The sequence below is a fragment of the Castanea sativa genome, chromosome 1, assembly GCF_040712315.1.
Source record: "Castanea sativa cultivar Marrone di Chiusa Pesio chromosome 1, ASM4071231v1".
In the NCBI taxonomy this organism is placed as follows: Eukaryota; Viridiplantae; Streptophyta; class Magnoliopsida; order Fagales; family Fagaceae; genus Castanea; species Castanea sativa.
The window spans coordinates 10,298,413-10,319,058 of record NC_134013.1 but is presented as its reverse complement, the minus strand read 5'-3'; the positions used below and the strand labels follow the sequence as shown (position 1 = coordinate 10,319,058).

At 38.5% G+C, this 20,646-nt stretch overlaps 1 protein-coding gene across 1 annotated transcript; it reads left to right on the top strand.

The window, feature by feature from the left end:
- Positions 1-14,363: 14,363 nt before the first annotated feature.
- LOC142616401 (protein WALLS ARE THIN 1) lies at positions 14,364-17,918 on the top strand. Its single transcript, XM_075789265.1, has 6 exons — positions 14,364-14,693; positions 14,802-14,864; positions 14,950-15,066; positions 15,276-15,693; positions 16,827-16,978; positions 17,551-17,918. Exons 1-6 carry the CDS (start codon positions 14,473-14,475, stop codon positions 17,741-17,743), a joined length of 1,164 nt encoding a protein of 387 aa, XP_075645380.1. The 5' UTR covers positions 14,364-14,472; the 3' UTR covers positions 17,744-17,918.
- The last annotated feature ends 2,728 nt before the right edge of the window (positions 17,919-20,646 follow it).

Below are 20,646 nucleotides of genomic sequence, written 5' to 3'. Positions count from 1 at the left end.
GTTGAAAAATGCTGGGGCTACTTACCAAAGAATGATGACTAGGATGTTTGAACAGCAACTAGGGAAGACTATTGAGGTGTATGTAGATGATATGGTGGTAAAGAGAAAAACAATACCTTCGCACGTCAAAGATCTAGCCGACACCTTCCAGGTGCTAAGAAAGTACAGGCTGCGCCTCAACGCCTCAAAATGCTCTTTTGGCGTGGGGTCCGGAAAGTTTTTGGGATACATGATTACTCACAGAGGCATAAAGGTGAACCCAGTGCAGGTTAAGGCTATTCAGGATTTGCAACCGCCTCGGAACCCGAAAGAAATCCAGAAATTGACTGGGATGATTGCCGCATTGAATAGGTTTATCTCTCGGTCAGCTGACCGATGTCCTCCTTTCTTCCAATTGTTGAATAAGTGGAAAGGGTTTCAATGGACCGAGAACTGCGTGTTAGCTTTCCAGCAGCTTAAACAATATCTTTCTCGGCCACCCATCTTGTCTCGCCCCGAGACGGACGAGGTCTTGTTTGCTTATCTGGCAGTGGCCGTACACGCGGTTAGCCTGGTCCTTATCAGGAATGAAAGCGGGGTGCAAAGACCGGTCTACTATGTTAGCAAGTCTTTGAATGAGGCCGAGGTGCGCTACCTACTCTTGGAGAAAGCGCTTCTGGCCATAGTCCATGCCACGCGGAAGCTCCCTCATTATTTCCAGTCCCACACGGTGGTGGTCCTGACCCAACTGCCTCTCAAGGCAGTGTTACGCAGCGCCGATTATTCTGGCAGGGTGGCAAAGTGGGGAACCATCTTGGGAGCCTTTGACGTTAAATACAGGCTCCGCACCTCGGTGAAGGGCCAGGTCCTCGCTGACTTAGTGGCAGAGTTTACTGAGCCATTGCTAGAAGAAACTCTAAAAGAAGCACACATGGATGGAAAATCAGTTGGGGTGATCACAGCCACAGTGCCTTCGACTTGGAAAATGTATGTGGATGGGGCAGCTAATCAGAGAAGGTCTGGTGTCGGACTTGTCCTGATATCCCCTGAGGGAATTGTCTTTGAAAAATCTCTAAGGTTGTCATTCTCGGCTACTAATAATGAAGCCGAGTACGAAGCAGTTCTGGTAGACATGAACATGTTACATAAGATGGGTGGAAAGGAAGTCCATGCGTTCTCGGACTCTCAGATAGTGGTCGGCCAGGTCATGGGGACCATGGAGGCTAGAGACCTAAGAATGCATGAATATTTGACCCAGGTCAAGCGTCAGCAAGCAGAATTTGACTCATTTGTCTTAGCTCACATCTCTAGGAGTGGAAACACCCATGCCGATTCTTTGGCTACGTTAGCAACGTCCTTGGCTCAGGGTTTGCCCAGGATTATCCTTGTGGAGGACTTGCTAGAGCCAACTCTTACCCCCGCCAAGGCGGCCCGCATCCATCTAATAAGGCCTGGACCTAGTTAGATTGACCCGGTCATATCTTTTCTTAAGAATGATATTCTTCCTGAAGACAAATCTGAAGCAGATAAGATACGTCGAAAGGCGCCACGTTTTTGGTTGTCCGAGGATCAGAAACTGTATAAACGATCCTTCTCAGGACCGTACTTGTTGTGTGTGTACCCTGAATCAACGGAAGCACTTCTCGAGGAACTGCATGAAGGGATTTGTGGAAGCCACACTGGGGGAAGGTCCTTAGCCCATAGGGCTCTGACTCAGGGTTATTGGTGGCCCAATATGCAGAGGGAGTCTCAGGACTATGCCAGAAAATGTGATCAATGCCAGAGGTTCGCCCCTAATATTCATCAACCTAGAGGGGTTCTCAACCCTCTCTCCAGTCCTTGGCCTTTTGCGCAGTGGGGCTTGGATATAGTGGGGCCATTTCCTAGAGCTGTAGGAAACAAAAGGTGGCTTCTTGTGGGAACAGACTATTTCACTAAATGGGTTGAAGCCGAGCCCTTAGCAAATATCAGAGATGTTGATTCCAAGAAATTTGTCTGAAAAAATATTGTCACTAGATTCGGTATACCACACACACTTATCTCAGACAATGACGTTCAATTTGACAGCAAGGTCTTTAGGCAATATTGTGGTGACATGGGTATCATAAATAGATACTCCACCCCAGCTTATCCTCAGGGAAATGGGCAAGTCGAGGCCGTTAACAAAGTCATAATCAGTGGGCTTAAGAAAAGGTTGGACGATGCAAAAGGCAGATGGGTAGAAGAGCTCCCTTATGTTCTGTGGACGTATCGGACCACACCACGCAGGTCCACGGGAGAAACGCCGTTCTCTATGACTTATGGAGCCGAGGCGGTGATACCTCTGGAATCTGGTTTTCCCACCCTAAAGACGAGCTCTTTTAGCCCGGAGAATAACAATGGACTCCTGCAGAAAGGTCTTGATTTACTTGAGGAACGACGCGAGGCAGCGATGGTCCAAATGGCTTACTATCAACAGAAGCTAAAACGGGGATATGATGCCCACGTGAAGCTAAGGCCCATTGCACCTGGTGATCTTGTACTAAGAAAAGTTGTAGGCACTTCTAAGAACCCAGCTTGGGGTAAGCTAGGACCCAACTGGGAAGGCCCCTATCGCATTGTTTCAGTAGCAGGCATAGGGTCATATCGACTAGCTGACCTAGATGAAAGAATTGTACCACGCCCATGGAATGTAAATAATCTTAGAAGATATTATTATTAATAAAATGTGCTTTTGTCAGTTTACATTTCAAAGTTATAAGTATCTCTAATATCTGAAATTACTGTTCTTAAGAATCAAACAGAAACTTGGTTAAGTGTAGTCCTCGGACCCCAAACCTTGTGGAAATTGATGTCTTGTCATTTTTTAAACAGAACCTTAGTTAGGCTAGGTCCTCGGACCTCCTACTTGGGGGAAATTAACATTTGAAGTTACTGTTCTTAAGAATCAAACAGAAACTTGGTTAAGTGTAGTCCTCGGACCCCAAACCTTATGGAAATTGATGTCTTGTCATTTGTTAAACAGAACCTTAGTTATGCCAGGTCCTCGGACCTCCTACTTGGGGGAAATTAACATTTGAAGTTACTGTTCTTAAGAATCAAACAGAAACTTGGTTAAGTGTAGTCCTCGGACCACAAACCTTGTGGAAATTGATGTCTTGTCATTTGTTAAACAGAACCTTAGTTATGCCGGGTCCTCGGCCCTCCTACTTGGGGGAAATTAACATTTGAAGTTACTGTTCTTAAGAATCAAACAGAAACTTGGTTAAGTGTAGTCCTCGGACCCCAAACCTTGTGGAAATTGATGTCTTGTCATTTGTTAAACAGAACCTTAGTTATGCCAGGTCCTCGGACCTCCTACTTGGGGGAAATTAACATTTGAAGTTACTGTTCTTAAGAATCAAACAGAAACTTGGTTAAGTGTAGTCCTCGGACCACAAACCTTGTGGAAATTGATGTCTTGTCATTTGTTAAACAGAACCTTAGTTATACCAGGTCCTCGGACCTCTTACTTGGGGGAAATTAACATTTGAAGTTACTGTTCTTAAGAATCAAACAGAAATTTGGTTAAGTGTAGTCCTCGGACCACAAACCTTGTGGAAATTGATGTCTTGTCATTTGTTAAACAGAACCTTAGTTATGCCAAGTCCTCGGACCTCCTACTTGGGGGAAATTAACATTTGAAGTTACTGTTTTTAAGAATCAAACAGAAACTTGGTTAAGTGTAGTCCTCGAACCACAAACCTTGTGAAAATTGATGTCTTGTCATTTGTTAAACAGAACCTTAGTTATGCCAGGTCCTCGGACCTCCTACTTGGGGGAAATTAACATTTGAAGTTACTGTTCTTAAAAATCAAACAGAAACTTAGTTAAGTGTAGTCCTTGGACCACAAACCTTGTGAAAATTGATGTCTTGTCATTTGTTAAACAGAACCTTAGCTATGTCAGGTCCTCGGACCTCCTACTTGGGGGAAATTAACATTTGAAGTTACTGTTCTTAAGAACCAAACAGAAACTTGGTTAAGTGTAGTCCTCGGACCACAAACCTTGTGGAAATTGATGTCTTGTCATTTGTTCAACAGAACCTTAGTTATGCCAAGTCCTCGGACCTCCTACTTGGGGGAAATTAACATTTGAAGTCACTGTTCTTAAAAATCAAACAGAAACTCGGTTGAGTATAGTCCTCGGACCGCAAATCTTGTCACTGTTCTTAATATTTTGTCACTGTTCTTATTCTTATCACCCGTTTTATGGAACTCATTATCTCACCATTCATTAGTTTGGATCTCAAGTTCTTCATTTTTAGGTGTTAAACAAATTTTTGTAAGGAATGGTCTTCGGACCTTACATCCTACTGAAAGCAATATGTCAGATTACAAAGGTTTAACTGTCACGTGAGTTGTCTAACTGTGACATTATTTGATGTCTAAACTAAGTTATGTGGCTGTACAGAAGTCATATTTGTTTGTATGGTGGAGTGACACTTGTTTATTCTGTTTTCCCTTTAACTATTTGTTATTGAAATCTTTCATGGCAAGCACAAAAAGAATAAAGTAAAACAAAGACAACATGAACGAAAGTTGAATAAAAATTTTCTTCATTAATTATATACAACGAAGGGGAGTACAGAAAATTCCTATACTAGGCCCTAAACTAAGGAAGGGGGGTCTTGAAGGGAGCTGCTGCCAGCCTCAGTACTCTTCAATTCTAGCTCAAAGGTGGACAAGGCTTGTTTCCCTTTGTCTGTAGAAGGAATGAGGGGCTCCACGCTTTGGATCTGCTCCTTCTCGGCACCACCGCACTCGTCCTTCTCTTTATGGGAACCTTCAAGTTCTGTAGGAGCAGGAACAAGCTCTTGCACCACAGGAGGAAGGGCAGGAGAGGCAGCCACAGGAGGGTCTTCAATTTCCTGTATGTCTAGGGGGAGCCAAATGTTCTCAGGCTTCCTCAGCTCGGAAGCTTGAGGAACCCCTGCCGCATTCATGGCCTCTCCCCAGACTAGCTGACAGGTACTCTCGGCACAAGGCTGCAAAAGCCTCTGTCAGCTCTTCTTGTGTTCTAGTCACCCCCTCCTCATAACTGGCCTTCTTCGCGGCCTCCAGGGTGTGCTTGTGGGTGCGAGCTTCCTCCTTCGCACGCGTAAGCTCCTTTTCTAAGTCAGAGCGTGCCTTTTGGACTTGGGCAAGCTCGTCATCCTTTTGGTGGAGAAGCTTACGCTGCCCCTCCACTTGGCCCTCCATCGTCTTCAGGCTGGCCTTGTCACCATCTATTTCTCTTTTCAAGTCGGCCAGCTCTGATGTGAGCTTCCCGTTCTCTGCTAAGGCCTGGCCTAGGGACCTTTCTGCCTCTTGTCTTAGCTCTTGCTCCATCCCAACGCGCTTCCGAGAATCCTCCACGAACTTCTCGGCCGCGAAAACCTCTTGGATGGACTGCAAAAAATGTTAGGAGGTTAAATGCAGTGAAGTGTTTGCAAATAAATATAGAATATAAGTGTAAGATGGAACTTACCAGAGCTAAGCCCCTTTTTAACGAGAGGAACAGCTGCGGCTGGCCCATCTTCTCCAAGGATTCCATATCCCTGGGCAGCAGAAGAGGACGCTCCAACACCTCGGCTAGGTGGTGGGTGTGGCCTTGTTGGACTGCCCTAATGCTGGAGTGGCAGGGAATTGGGGCGCCGTCCAGCCTCAAGTCAGGAGACCAGGTGGCTGGTGCTCGGCCCACCTCGGCCACGTCCTTGATCTCCCCGCCTTTAACTGAGCGGGCGCGCCCTTTGCCCTTGTCCAGCTTCTGCTGCTGGGCCGGCGGTGGCTACTGTTTCAGCTTTTTTGGCTTCTCGCCACCAGCCCCCTCGGCATCAACTTTTCATTTCTTCTTAGAATCGTCAGTAGGAGGTTTTGGCTCGGCTGGAGGAGGGGGTGGTGGCAAGGCAGGGGGAGCTTGGGACCCTCTTGCTCCCTTCTTTGCCACTCGGGCGCCTCTATCGGTCATAAGGCCCTTTAGCTTGTCCATCTCTTCTTCAACAGAACTGTCGTCTGGACGCGCTATAACCAGACCCGCGATCCCAGAGGCCTCAGCTTCTTCTTCTTCCTCGTCGGAAAGGATAACAAACGGGTTTCCGCGAGGTCATGGGGAGTCCTCGAGCTGAAACTGGTCTATCTCCTTGTCCAACGTGTTCGAAGAAGACACTCGCTCCTCTGGTACATCAATTGCCTGAGGGTGCACAGCGAGGGGAATTGCCGCTATGGCCTGTGCGTACAACACTGTGTTTGGGGCGTCAGGGATGTCGTGGTCGGCCAGAAAGTGGGGTCTGGCTACGTTAATTTTCCTACGCCTTCGGTCACCCGCGATTATCGCGTTCTCGATCTCCTGGAAGTCCGAGGAGACGGGATTGTACCCTAGAATCAAGTGGGCCGCCCTAAGTTGTAGGTCTCTGCTGACGAACACCTCGGAACGTAGCACTCTATTCAAATCTGCAACGTTGCAGTGGCTCAAGCGTGGGCGTACGTTTTGCTTATCTGCAAAGAAAAACATCCAAATAAACAAACATGGTCAGAGGCACAAAACATATAACAAATTAAAGGTAGACGCTTAAGTGAATGCAAATGCACATTCCTAGATGATTTAGGGAGTTATGGGATGGGAAGTTAAATCCTAAAGGTGTCGCACCTGGATCTCCCCACTCAACTGGGCAGTGGGGGCCGTCGTGCCAGTTGCCAGAGACGATGAGGTAGTCATCCTTCATGCCTTTATTGGACTTGGGCAAACAGGAGATCAACTTAACTATGCTGGAGCGGGATTTGATGTAGTAACCTACTCCAGTGAGTTTGTGGCATTTGTACATAAAGATGACATCATGCCAGGTGAGGTTCAGACCCATTTGCTTGTTTAGAGCGTCAACGCTACCCAAAACTCTAAAAACGTTTGGGGCGCACTGATCGGGACACAACCGGTGGTTGCGGAGGTACTCCCTGGTCACAGGCTTCATTGGGAGGGTCATCCCACCTTCTACGAAGGCTACCATTGGGATGATAACATCTCCAGCCTTCCTAGAACCGGCCACGGCTTCCGCCGGGCAGTATTCTAAACCTACGTCGCTGGGAATACGATACTTGGCTCTAAAACCTTCCATCCCAGCGGCGGTATCGACTAGACATTTAAACTTTCCCATCAGAAAGAAACGAAAAACTAAGTTCTAAGAATAAGAACTGTTATAAGGGTAGCCGAGGACAGGGTCCGAGGAGAAAGGGTTCAGAGAAAAGAAATGAGGACTTACAAATTTCAAGTTGTGCAAACTTCCACGGATTTCTGCAGACAAAAGGTGATTGCTGATGTTTTGATGGGATTGGCCCCTAGAGAAATAAATGAAGGCGCAGGTTTCCAAAGCGTCACGACGTGCGGGAGGCGGCCTCGAAATTACATTTGTCCCGCCCAAATTTTCATAGAGTAACAAGGGCCGTTGGAGGCTCATCTCACCGTTGAACGTGGGGGACAAGGTGTAACCTACGGTAATAAATGCGCGCGTTTTTAAAAATCAAACCGCCAAGTGGCATCCTCTGGAATGCGAAACGGTTTCTATACATGCAGCTGTTTACAAAACGTGTGGGGTAGGTTCTCGTTGAGTTAAAACCCTATTTTTTCTCCTCGGATGATGAAAAATAGAGTTTTGAGGGGCTATTGTGAGGAGTAAACTGGCCCAAGTGGGCATATGGGCCTCTGGACTGTAGCATGGAGGGCCGACCTGCTCCAGAATTGAACTCTACGAATTGGCCCATACGCCGAGGGTACGAGGGTGCAGCCGAGGACGTGCTTCTCCTCGGGCAAGCCCAAGAGAATTCAAAGTTTCATTATGAAGGTCAAAGCACAACTCTAGAAAAACTAATGGTTAAAGGGGGAAACCCTGAACCTTCTCGATGCACCAGTGTTAAAGAAATTATCAAGAGCAAAGGCTGCCACCTCCACATTAAAGACTCGGCATCTACCTTCCTAGCCGCATTAATGGAGAAGTGACCCCTGAATAGTAAGGCTGAAACTTCTAGTCACTAGCCAAAAGGCATCAACGAAGGAAGTATTTAAAGGGGAGGAAGGCCAAAGGGAGGGGGAGAAAAAAAAAAAGAAAAAAAAAAAAAGAATTGTAACCTTTAAGAAAGAAAGAGAAATAATACAGAAGTAGTCCTTGGCTCACGTCCGAAGAGGTCTATTTGCTATTATTGTTTATTATTTACAAGTGTTTGTAACTTTTTAGTCTGTTATCAAGTTCCCAGTACTTCTAATCTAGATTTCAAGCCCGCACTCTACAAATTTCATTGTTTAAGGCTCATTGGGCCTGAGCCCGTGATTGTCTTTGGGTCCAGGTGTGATTGTGCACTTACAAGTTACTTGATTAACTTATTTTTTCTTGTATATAGTAAAATCATAACTAAATTTTTTATCCCTTCACAAATCTATGATTTTCTTTTTTACTATGATTGGATTTTTTATATTATCAATAAATTACAAATAATAAATTGAGATATAAAATGAATCTATTTGCAAACTTATGTAATCCAATATCAAATTTACATAAATATATATTTTTTAGACAATATACATATAAAAATATAATATTATATATAGTTAAATTGAATTTTATATTTACAAGCATATTCACAAATATATTATTATGTTTGAGTTTGACTCGTTTATCAGTTGAGCCTAAATTTTGGCTTGAAATTGACTTATATGTTAAATAAATGAACATAAACAAATCTTTTTATGAGTCAAATACAAACTGTTCATTAACAACTTAGCTCTTTACAGCCTTTTTTATGGCGCCTTGAATTTTCAAAATTTCCAAATACAAGCACCAAATCTCAAATCCTCAATATAAGGAAAAAGAATCCCTTCCAAATTAGGGTTCCTCTTCTATGTAAATCAGGAATAAGGACTTGTCCAAATACAATAAAATAAAATAAAATAAATTCTAACACACACATATATATAGATCTAATGTTACTTGAAAAGAAAAGAAAAAGAAAATACTCATAAAAAATTCTAATACATAGACGTTGCAACATCTCAACACTTTGCCTACACAAGTCATTGTTCTGCCACCTCAACTCACTGGTTGTACTCTAGGACGACTCAACGAAAGTGCCGCCGTTGTAATTTCTCTCAGTCTCAATTGGTATGTTTTGAGTGCTTATGGTTAATTTAGGAGTTTTAGTTTGTTGTTTTATTGTTTATTTTCTTACTGTTATAGATGGCACGTAGTTGATATTTGTAGTATATAGTGTTTATTATATTTAAAATACAAACAAGTGGTTAACAACTAGCATTTTTTTATGATCTACAATTTTTATTTTATTTTTAAATTTGATATTTTTTATGGTTTATTTGTTGTTTATATTTGATAACAATGGTTTGAGTAATTCTACTAAGTTTTTTTTTTTCCAAAATAAGTTATTGGTATTTGCTTGTTTATTATATTATATAATTATATTTTATCAAATAGCATGTATAATTATTTTATTGATACAAATTTACACCTCAATTGTTTGGTTTTGTCTAACTGCACATATAAAATTTACTAAAAAAAATTAGTTTAGAATCAATTATAAATTTCCAAAAGCCTTATAAATCAATTAACACTTTTGTTTAATGTACATTTAACTTGGCCTTTCAAAAAAAAAAAAATCTTGACTCCACCGTTAAAATGAAGGGATCCTACTCTGTTGGGCGAGGAACATTCTTAATTTGTATTGTTGCATCCAAGCAATGATCCACTCGGATGAATCAATGAGGGGATTGGTTCAGTTTGTAATACTTGTTTACCTAATATAAAGCAAAACCATCTAGGTCCAGAGGTTCAAAGGTTCAAACTCCAAAGCCTAGAATTGAGTGTCTAGATTTAGACGTTGGACCTAGAAATTGCAACAAATTCTGTATAAATGTGAGATTCATACAAGGATCCCCGACACTGAGGCTGACTTGACATGAGCACTAAATGCGATCCAAAAACTGCATTGGCCATGCTGAATAGATAACAACGCACGTAACAACTATGGAAAACACTCGGTTCTGGTTGTTTCGAAAGTGCTCAACATTGTGTTAAGGCGTGAGGGAAAAGAATTTGACGAATTGATCAATTGGGTTGATTTGATTCCTATTGTCACCCCAGCTTTTCTAACATCTTAATCATGGATGTTTGACATGATTTATTACAGGTAACTTGGGTCAACTTGCAATTGATAATGAAGGGTTAACTCGTAAACATTAATCTATGTAGTACTCCACGTTATTAATTATAGCGCGACAAAATTATTAATGCTAATTATAAGCCATTATGAATCCAGAAACCCCTGCATTGACTGAGAAACATGCACATACAAACCTGATCCCAAACCAAGCTAAAGAGAATCCTCTAGACCCACTTTACCAACTAAAAATCTGGATGTTTGTGGTTCAACCAAATTGTCACACTTCTTCATCTAATATTTTTATTTCTGTCTATTTGAGAGGGTGAAGTTAGTTAATCCAATACTTTTTAATATCCGATCATCTTTAGCAGATGAGCTTCGATTATGTGAGAGTTGTGGATGATCTTATTAGAAATTGACCTTTCTCCTACATAATATACAAGACGTTAAAATGTCACTAGTCACTTCAACTCAAAGTTGCAACCTGTAAATGTAAAGCATCCTTTAGTCCTAGAATTTGAAGTTCAAAGAAACCAACACATGTAGAGAGAGCTACCACCTCATGGTTTTAGTTTCATTGAAACAACTCAAACAAGTCTGCATCGCCGCTTATATGATAGGAACTCAAGAAATGCAAGGGACACGTTTATTTCTATACCTAAATTCACACCCTACTTACGTGTCAACTTTTAAGTGAATTTTAACGCTTTCCCATGAGTCTACTACATATATTTGAAAAAACTGAATTCTAATCAAGAGTTAATAGATGCACGATGTAAATTTAGGTGTGAGAATGAGTGTCTTTAGAATTTCTTTAAGAACCCAATGGGTAGTACAAATTTGAACCACAATCTATGTATCAGTGTGATGTTACCTTGATGCACATATAATGTTGGTGTCATAATGTACACAATTCGTTCAACTTTCATGGTACTACCAAATCGACAATGGTGTTTCTTTTTTCCTTAAAAAAAAAAAAAGAAGAGATTTTATTTTAGCTGTATCACTCAAGGGATAGATATCCTTCACACATTCCCACTAGGTCACTTTATTCTTTTTCCATTAAAGGCTGAATTAGTATATGAAATGAAAGTCCCCTATATTGTTTACTCAAATACTCGTTAACAAAATAAAGAAAGTCCACCATATATGCTCTCCTTTGGTCTTTTGCCCTACCATTGTGAACATCGGTCATCGGATCTTTTTTTTTTAAATTTTTTCCGGCCCCAAAATCCAGATAAAGACTAAAAGTAAGTGAATTATATAGAAATCCCATGTTCTTTAATCATTCTTTTTTTAATTAAAAAAAAAAACTTCCAGTGGTTATCAACAAGAAAAGGTAAATATATCTCTATGTAGGAAAAAGCTGAATAAAAAATCTTATTATTTATAAGTAGTAGTGCTTTTCCTCTACGATTATGTACAATAATTTTTCTATTTCATAAAGTTAAGAATTATATAAAGATTTCCATTATGAAAGAAATGTAAAACTGAGTCAAAGGAGTCAATCCTGGACTCCTCGACCAGAGCCTGGGTTTGAAGATTCTCTCGTGCATATAAAATCTACACACACTAGCTGTCAGGCTTGTACTTATGCAACCCTAAAGAGAATGAAGCTCAGCAAATGCAATTAACACCATAACTGGCTTGGTCAGGGTGGTGTCCGACCGGTTCATGCAGGCCGGGTCAGACCCAGTCCTTCTCTTCTGAAACCCCATCATCTTTTTTTTTTTTTTTTTCCTAAGTGTAAATATTATTACAAAGCAGGCTGTCAGATATGGAAGAACTTTTTATTAAGATCAAACTTCAAAGGCTTAAAATATATTCTTCTTGGACAGAGCCTCTTCTTTTGAATTTTAGAATGATGGCGGTCTCAATTGAGGGGGGGCAACATGTCTCTTAAAGTGAAGGGATAGATATCTGAAACCGTCACAATTTAATCAACTTTAGCAGTGGGAAACCTTAGTGGAAACACTTCATTAGCTTTCTTAAGAGGATAATCAACATCTCACAAAACAATTGATAAAGACCCTTTAATTAAATTTACTAAGATGAGATCCATCATTAAATATCTTTTTATTCATATAATAAAAGAAAAAGGCCTACAAAAGATGGATTCCTTCTGTTGGCTACTACTTTTTTTCCCCTATGTGGTCCTGTAGCAAAGTAGTGTACATTTTTTTTTCCCCTTTCCTAAAAAAAATTGGGAGGACCATATTCTAAAAGAAGGCTATCTTAACTGTCTGATGATTGAATTTATTTTAAAGTTTACTTTTATTTTTTTGGATGAATTATAATTATTGATCTTTTGAATGACTGTAATAGTTTTATTCAGTAAAAGTACGTTTTGATTGTATAATTAATCATATAAATTCTTTCAAACCGTTTGTAATAGTCTAGTTAGTAATATAGTAATATTGTTGCAAAAAATCTTGTAGTTTTGTGGGATTACTCGATTCTTTTGAGTCTAAAGTTCAAATTCTGCTTCTTATACTTATTACAAGAAGAAGAAAAAAAGAAAAAAAGAAAAAAACTAAGTAGTAGTGTTTGATTCTTCTAGATAAGAATTTGGATCAGAATCCTTTACCAAAATTTTTTTTCAACTTATTATAAGAAGAATAAAAACTAAGTAGTAGTGTTTGATTCTTTCAAATAAGAATTTGGATCAGAATCCTTTACCCAAAAAAAAAAACTTTCAACTGTTCATATTGACCAACATAGTCCACAATATCACTGAAATTTTTAGTTTTAGACCCTACACAACTTGTGCAGCAAATTTTATCAAGTTGTGACTTATTCTACGAAGACAGTGCAAACAAATATCTTAACCATATTTAAATTCCTAATCTAAAAACAATAAAAAGAGAACAGTAAATATACGCATACAAATTTAAAATTTAAAAAAAAAAAAAAAAAAAAAAAACCGAGAACACAGTCTACTTAGAAAATTCGCTATAAAAGAAACAATTAGAATAATTTACTTATAAAACCTTTGAAAGTAAACTCTATTATAATCTCCACTAAAGACCCGTTTGCCTTTCTATCGCGCGCAATAGTCCCAAACGTCAAGAATTCTTCTATATGAATCTTCTCCATGGACAAATAGCAGAACCTCCAACAGTCCAAGAAATTCCTCGCATATTTGTTGTAGTGGAGAACTCACTAAAATCGAAATCTAGGGTTTCAAGAAAGAAGGTTTAAGGCTCAAAGTATCAAAAACTAATTAACACTCAACTTTTTTTTTTAATCAAAGTACACGAGTGATTTTTTCTTTCCTGTTTAATTAGGCTCAAGAAGAATACTTCAAGATATGAGTTTATCAGCTTCTCCAAATAAATAAATAAATGAGTGTATTAGCTTTGGTATGGAAGCTATTTCTTAGATAAAAAAAAAAATCCGTGCATCACATTATTTCACAAATTTTTAATCTCTTTTAGATGTTTTGTTCGAGTGAAAATCCTCTTCATGTTTTCAATCGCAACTCTTGACAATTTTTTTATTAAACTTTGATGCCATGAAATAAGCCAATATTTACAACCTAATAACAAACCCATAATAAAGGCAGGTATCCCGCCACCAATGGTTAATCATTATTGGATGGTTGAGAATGGTAGAAATGTGTGGAACCCGAAAGGCTAGTGCCTAGTGTTATAATTATTGTACATAAGATAAAAGAGTAAAGCTATACTGATTACCAAATACTAATATTATAATCTCTCTAAGACTATAACAAAGAAAAAAATACAAGAAGGAAAAATACAAAGCCCCATAGTGAGTGTAAGGTGGGGGATCATGCAGTGGGGTTGAAGGCTTTGATAGGGTATGAGAACGCATGGGTTGTACCCACCACCACCGCTCGTGCGCTCAATCTATCAATGGCGGCTTTAGCCTCTCCTCATCAATTATCATCATTAATGGCATGGTGCCAAAATAGATCCTGTTAGATAATAGTAGTCCCTTCTTTCTCTCTTCCTCTCTCACTTACTCATTCACTTTTTTCACAATTTTTAACCTAGTGCGATTGGGGGTTGTCTTGTCAGCCAAGGAGGGTGGAATAGAGAAGAATGTGGGAGACAACCCAAAAACATTTGAAGGGCTATCAACAGTTGACATAACGTCTTTTTAGGGCCACTCTGTGGGCCACACTCTTCCATACACACATACTCACTAACTTGCATACCCTTTTCCTCTCTCACTTTTCCACTATATTTATAGCTCCTAATCTTTCCCTACCTCTTCATCACTTCAACACACAACTTCTTTTTTCACTTCCCAAGTCTATATTCTGTAACTCTTTTGATTTCATCTCTGTGTTTGTGTTTATTTTTTGGGGGCTTCAATGGCCGATTCTAGTTCTGCTTCCCCAAACAGAATGTGGTGCTCTATACCCGAAAGACTCCAGCTGCATGGGGCTATGTTGGCCTTGCAGTTTGGTTATGCTGGGTTCCATGTCGTATCCCGGGCTGCTCTCAACATGGGCATTAGCAAATTTGTGTTCCCTGTCTATCGAAACATCATCGCTTTGCTTTTGCTCCTTCCCTTCGCCTACTTTCTAGAGAAGTAACTCACTCATCAGAAACCCATTTGCCTTATTCTCTTATTTTTTATTTAATTACTTCATGATCTATGTGTATAAATTATAACAAATTCTCCTAATTCTTTGACCAGGAAGGAGAGGCCTCCAATTTCTCTAAACTTTCTCGTTCAGTTCTTCCTCCTCGCACTTGTTGGGTACGTATGATACATTAATAAAATAAAAAAGATTTTGTCAGTTTTTAAAGATAATTACTCATTGTTACACACTTTTGCATGACAGAATCACAGCAAACCAAGGATTCTACTTGCTGGGATTAGACAACACATCTCCAACTTTTGCATCAGCAATTCAAAACTCAGTCCCAGCCATTACCTTTCTCATGGCAGCTTTACTCAGGCAAGTTCACACACACTCACTCTCTCTCTCTCTCTCTCTCTCTCTCTCTCTCTCTCTCTCTCTCTCTCTCTCTCTCTCTCTCTCTCACAAAAGTTAGAGACATTCACACATGCACGCGCACATGCATGCTTGATTCTTTATAATGATAAAAAAAAAAAACACGTGAAATATTTTATACATATAACACATCTTTGTTTGCGTAAATGCAGGATTGAGAAAGTGAGACTAGACCGAAAAGACGGTATCTCAAAAGTGGCTGGAACAATATTCTGTGTAGCTGGAGCCACAGTGATTACTCTCTACAAAGGTCCAACCATTTACAGCCCACAGCCACCAGTAGTGCTACATAGCATAACACCTGCACCTTATGTTTCAACACTAGGAGATGCAGCTGGAAAGAGCTGGACCCTGGGTTGCATCTACCTTATTGGCCATTGCTTGGCATGGTCCGGGTGGCTCGTGTTGCAAGCCCCAGTCCTTAAGAAGTACCCCGCTCGCTTGTCGGTCACCTCCTATACTTGTTTCTTCGGTCTTATACAGTTTGTGGTCATTGCTCTGCTTGCTGAGAGAGACCCACAGGCTTGGATTTTTCACTCTGGTGGAGAGCTCTTCACCATCCTCTATGCGGTCAGTGACTCCCTATAACTCAAGTTTACTCTTTTCCTTCTTATAACAAGTGGGGAGAGAGATGTAATCTCAACCCAAGTTCTCCTATACCCAGTCAATACCTAATTTCATAATATATTAATGTGTATGGTTCTGAGTGGTGGACATTCTCTACCTACTCTTGATTAATAACCTATCACTTTGAGTCAAATTACTCACAGTTGCATAAGAAAAAAGTTAAAATTTGTGAAAGTGAGTGTGTAGTAATGTTGAACAACTCAGTCTTAAAGTGTGTCTTAACCTCATCTCTTAAAAGTTAGAAGTGTGCATGTTTGGGTTATTTTTTTTTATTGAAAAAAATGTTTATTTGGTTTTTCACTTTTTTTCTTAGATATAACCATGTATATTGGGTACCTAGGGACACCTAATTTAACATATTTCGATTAACTTTTTTTTATAAAAATATAATTAAACTTGTACTAAAATCATTTTGCAAGGAAAAATAAGAAGGAAAAAAACAAAGGAAATTAGCTAATTCACACTTCAAAGCTTCATTTAACTGAAGAAACATGCCCCTCTGTATCCTCCTGTTTTGCTTGCTGTAGTTTATTGCGGGAAAGTGATCAGGCTAGAATTGCCAGTCTAACTCAAACTTTAGCCAATACCAAGCCTATCTTTAAATTGATGACAAATTTCACTCTCACTCACAGAGCGTGATGCATACCCTAAACTATTACATGCTCAAAGTTCATCTACGAGAGCTGTATGTGAGAAAGTGGGTGTGTTCCATTTTCTTCTTAACATGAAAAAGGCGTGTCAAGAGTCAAGACCTAAGAGGAGCCCCTACACTTTGGGGTCGACTTCGTTAAAAAGTCTGTCAAGTCTTGTTTCCCTGAGTTAAAAAGGGTGACTTTGTTCATGTGCGAAGCCAGTTTCAGTTTGTGTTATGTCTTTTTTTAATTAGGTAAACTGTTTGTGTTATGTCACACCAAGTTTTATTGGACACATACTTGATAACTTTATTTGTTTATACATGTTCTAAACTTCGCTTTAATTGTTGTATAGTACAAAAGTGGTTATGCAATAATGTTAGGGGTGGTGGGTATGGAAAATGAAATGAGTAAAGAAAAGTTTGTGTGGAAATAATATTGCAGGGAGTGGTAGCATCAGGCATAGCCTTCGCTGTCCAAATATGGTGCATTGACAGAGGAGGCCCCGTCTTCGTTGCTGTGTATCAACCTGTTCAGACTCTTGTTGTCGCAATTATGGCCTCCCTTGCTTTGGGAGAAGAATTTTATTTAGGAGGGTGGGTCCCCTCATCTTCCAACTTCATCTTTCTCTTTCTCTTTCAAATTTACTTTCTTCTTTTCTGCCAAGTAATCTCATCAATCATGCATTATAAAAATGAAGTCCCTAGACCTAGGATTACATATTTTAAGAAAAATATATATAGAGAGAGAAAGTTTAAAGATACAATTTTTAGATACTAAATTATGATTAGTAAATAATAAAATAGTGATAATAAAGAGCCCGTGAAAAATGGTATTGGACATATATTGCCATTTAATCACAAATTATTGAGATATATAGTGTTTTTGAAGGATATTTGACAGCATATACTCGCATCTTTGACAAATGGGAATCACCAAATTATATTTTGCTGTGTTTGGTAGCATGTAATTGGATGCAATTGTAGGACTTAAAATTTTATTTTTGGGTACATGAGGCCTTCAATTCCATTCAAACATGAATGAATGTTATAAGGACAATGTGAGGCCTAAAAAAAATAAAGAACACACATTTGGGCAGAATATCAAGTTTCATAATTTTATTCATCTTATGGAATATACTTGTTAATTATGTGTAATTAATGTACAGGGTCATTGGGGCAATATTGATCATTGTGGGATTGTACGGTGTCCTGTGGGGTAAAAACGAAGAGAAGAAGTTTGCACAGCTGGAAAAACCTTTGATTCAGTCCACACCAGAGCATGGGAACAACAGGACAACAAGCCACATCAAGTCATCCCTTGCTCAGCCACTGCTCCCACCTTCATCAGAAAATGTTTGACCATCTTGTTCCTGACTTTTAACTACAGCTCTGCCTGGAGAGAAGGCAAAAAAAGAAGAAAGAAGAAATTAAGTACTACTCTATATCTGAAAGTTTGTGTGTGTATGGATTTTTTTTTTTTTGTCCTTTTCTTTTTTGAATGGTTTTCTTAGTAGGAGAGAGAGAGAGAGAGAGAGAGAGAGAAAAAAAAAAAAAAGAGAGACTTCAGGGGGATGAATATGATGATCATTGTCACCCATGTAGGGCCACAGGGCCTGAAATTCCATATGCTTTATATGTTAATTTATGGTTTGATTTACTAAAAAAAGGGTATCCACATTATGAACCTAAATACCTAATGCAGATCATTATGGCATGGAAGTGAAAGGACCCACAAAGTTCCCCAATTGTACGAGCTCATCACTTTCGCAAAAGTTGGCCAAGCATGCTGATTTTTATTTGCCATCATAACCATACTCATTTGGTATTATATCGGTCGGAAAGGAATCATCCAAAATTTCTCAAACTGCAGATTTTGTTTTTATCATGGTGATATGTAATGAGATGTTTGTAAAATATGGAGCACATCATTAACTGATGCACCACTAAGAGACCACTAAAGTCCAAATTCAGGTCAGTGTCCGATCTCATAATTCGATCTGGAAGGGGGGTGCAAGAATTAACAAGCAAAAATTTAGATATGAAGCAAGCCAACCTGCATAAGACCATCAACTATATATATATATGACCATTGTCGTAACTCTCAGGAGCATCTGATTTAGAACACAATGCTCACCTTGAAGCATTAATTTGTTAGATTGATTGCCACTATTGCAAGAATGAGTGCCCTAGTATAACTCTTTTTCGCAATATTTTTCACAACTTTTATTTTGCAATTTAATTGTATATATATATGACCATTGTTGTAACTCTCAGGAGCATTAGATTTAGAACACAGTGCTCACCTTGAAGCATTAATTTGTTAGGTTGAATGCCACTATTGCAAGAATGAGTCCACTAGCATAACTCTCTTTGGCAATATTTTTCACAACTTTTATTTTGCAATTTGATTGTATATATATATGACCATTGTCCTAACTCTCAAGAGCATCTGATTTAGAACACAATGCTCACCTTGAAGCGTTAATTTGTTAGATTGAATGCCACTATTGCAAGAACGAGTGCACTAACACAACTTTCTTTCGCAATATTTTTCACAACTTTTATTTTGCAATTTAATTGTATATACAGTGTCATATTATTTAGCTTTTAAATAACACGGCATTGATACAATACACAAATTACAATAAACATTAAGGAATCACTACCTTTTTTGCAAACTAGGAAATTCTCCTATGAGAACATTGGTCAACCAATTCATAAACACATCTGTAAATACAACAAACTTTTGTTCTTTGATGGAAGAAGGTGTAAGTTGAATTTCATTGATTGAATTTTTATTTGGAGGAACAATTTTAATTATTGGAAGATTCCAAATGAAGAAAAAGTGAGACTTATGTCTAATAAGTTGGAAAGTGATACAATTGAAGGGTGGAATGACATACAAAATGATAGAATACATTGAGATAAGCATGATATTCATCATTGGTAAAGAATAAAAAATATATTGATTGAACCGTTTATTATATAAATGTAAATTCTTATGGAAAATATTACATTGAAAATATCATTAGCTAACCACAAAATCAAAATTATTATTCAATAAATTATATTAATCAATCCCAAGTTCAATCATCAAGGGAGGGCAGAGATTAGGGAGTTGAAAAATATGAAGCCAAGTTGTAAAGAAAATATTGAAGAGAGTCCGAAAAAGATAAGTCTTATAATCACACGTTGAACAATTTTGTGCAAAAAAAAAATTCCAGAAAATTATATTGAAATCAAAGAGGAAATGATGGATGTTCTAGAGACAAAAAATCGTGGGCCGGCGGAAATTTTTGAGAAAATTGTCAAAGATTTTGATGAAATCGGATCAACTTACGAAAAATCTCAAGATCTTATTATATTTAGTCAGAAGCAACACACCAAAGTTTATTGATTTAATTATGGCAGAAATGTTTAATTGGATTGACAATTCCTACTTTGTAACTTGTAAATAGCCAAAAGACCAAGGGAAAATTTCAAATTTCTTTGTTATTTCATTTAATGGATTGCAAGTATGGGGAAAAAAACAAAAGGGTTTAGGTACTCGAAGTATTTGTTCTTGTGGTATGGAAAATTTTAGATCTCAAATATTAACTCAAAAATAAGTCTTTTTTCAAGTGCAAGGGTTTGATGTGGGACAAAAATATGTAGTTTTTTGTGTTTTAATTAATTTTTAAAAATATTGTGTAATTTTTGGAATTTTCTAGATTAATTTTTTTAAAGATTGTTTTTAGGATTATTTTGGTTAAAATAGAGTTGTTATATGGTAAGGTATTAATTATGATTTATTTAGGATTTTTCTTGTGATATTTCATATTTTCTAACTTAATTTGTGGCTAACATGAATTAGAATTTTTTTGGGTTTCCTAACGGTCTTAGGGTTTTTATATTATAAAATAGTGCTTATAGGCTTATAGCTCCTTGGGCATTCAGAATATTCAATTTTTGATCAATAAAATTTTAAGTGAGGATTTCTCCTTTTCTTTTATGGTGGATTTCAGGAATTGTCCTCATGAATTAGAAGAATCCCTTGTGAAGTCAAAGGTTATTTGCTTGTGATAAACTTGTTATATATTTTTCTTAAAATTTTTGGCCTATGTCATCTTCAAATCGAGGGTAACTTTTTCATAGATTCATTGCACAAATCACAATTTATTGGTAAAAATTATTGCATAAAAAGGGTTGCAAGTTGATCTTGTATCTTTCAAGTCTTAATTCACCAAGGCCATTATCAACTAGTCAAGTGCAGTGAAAATAAA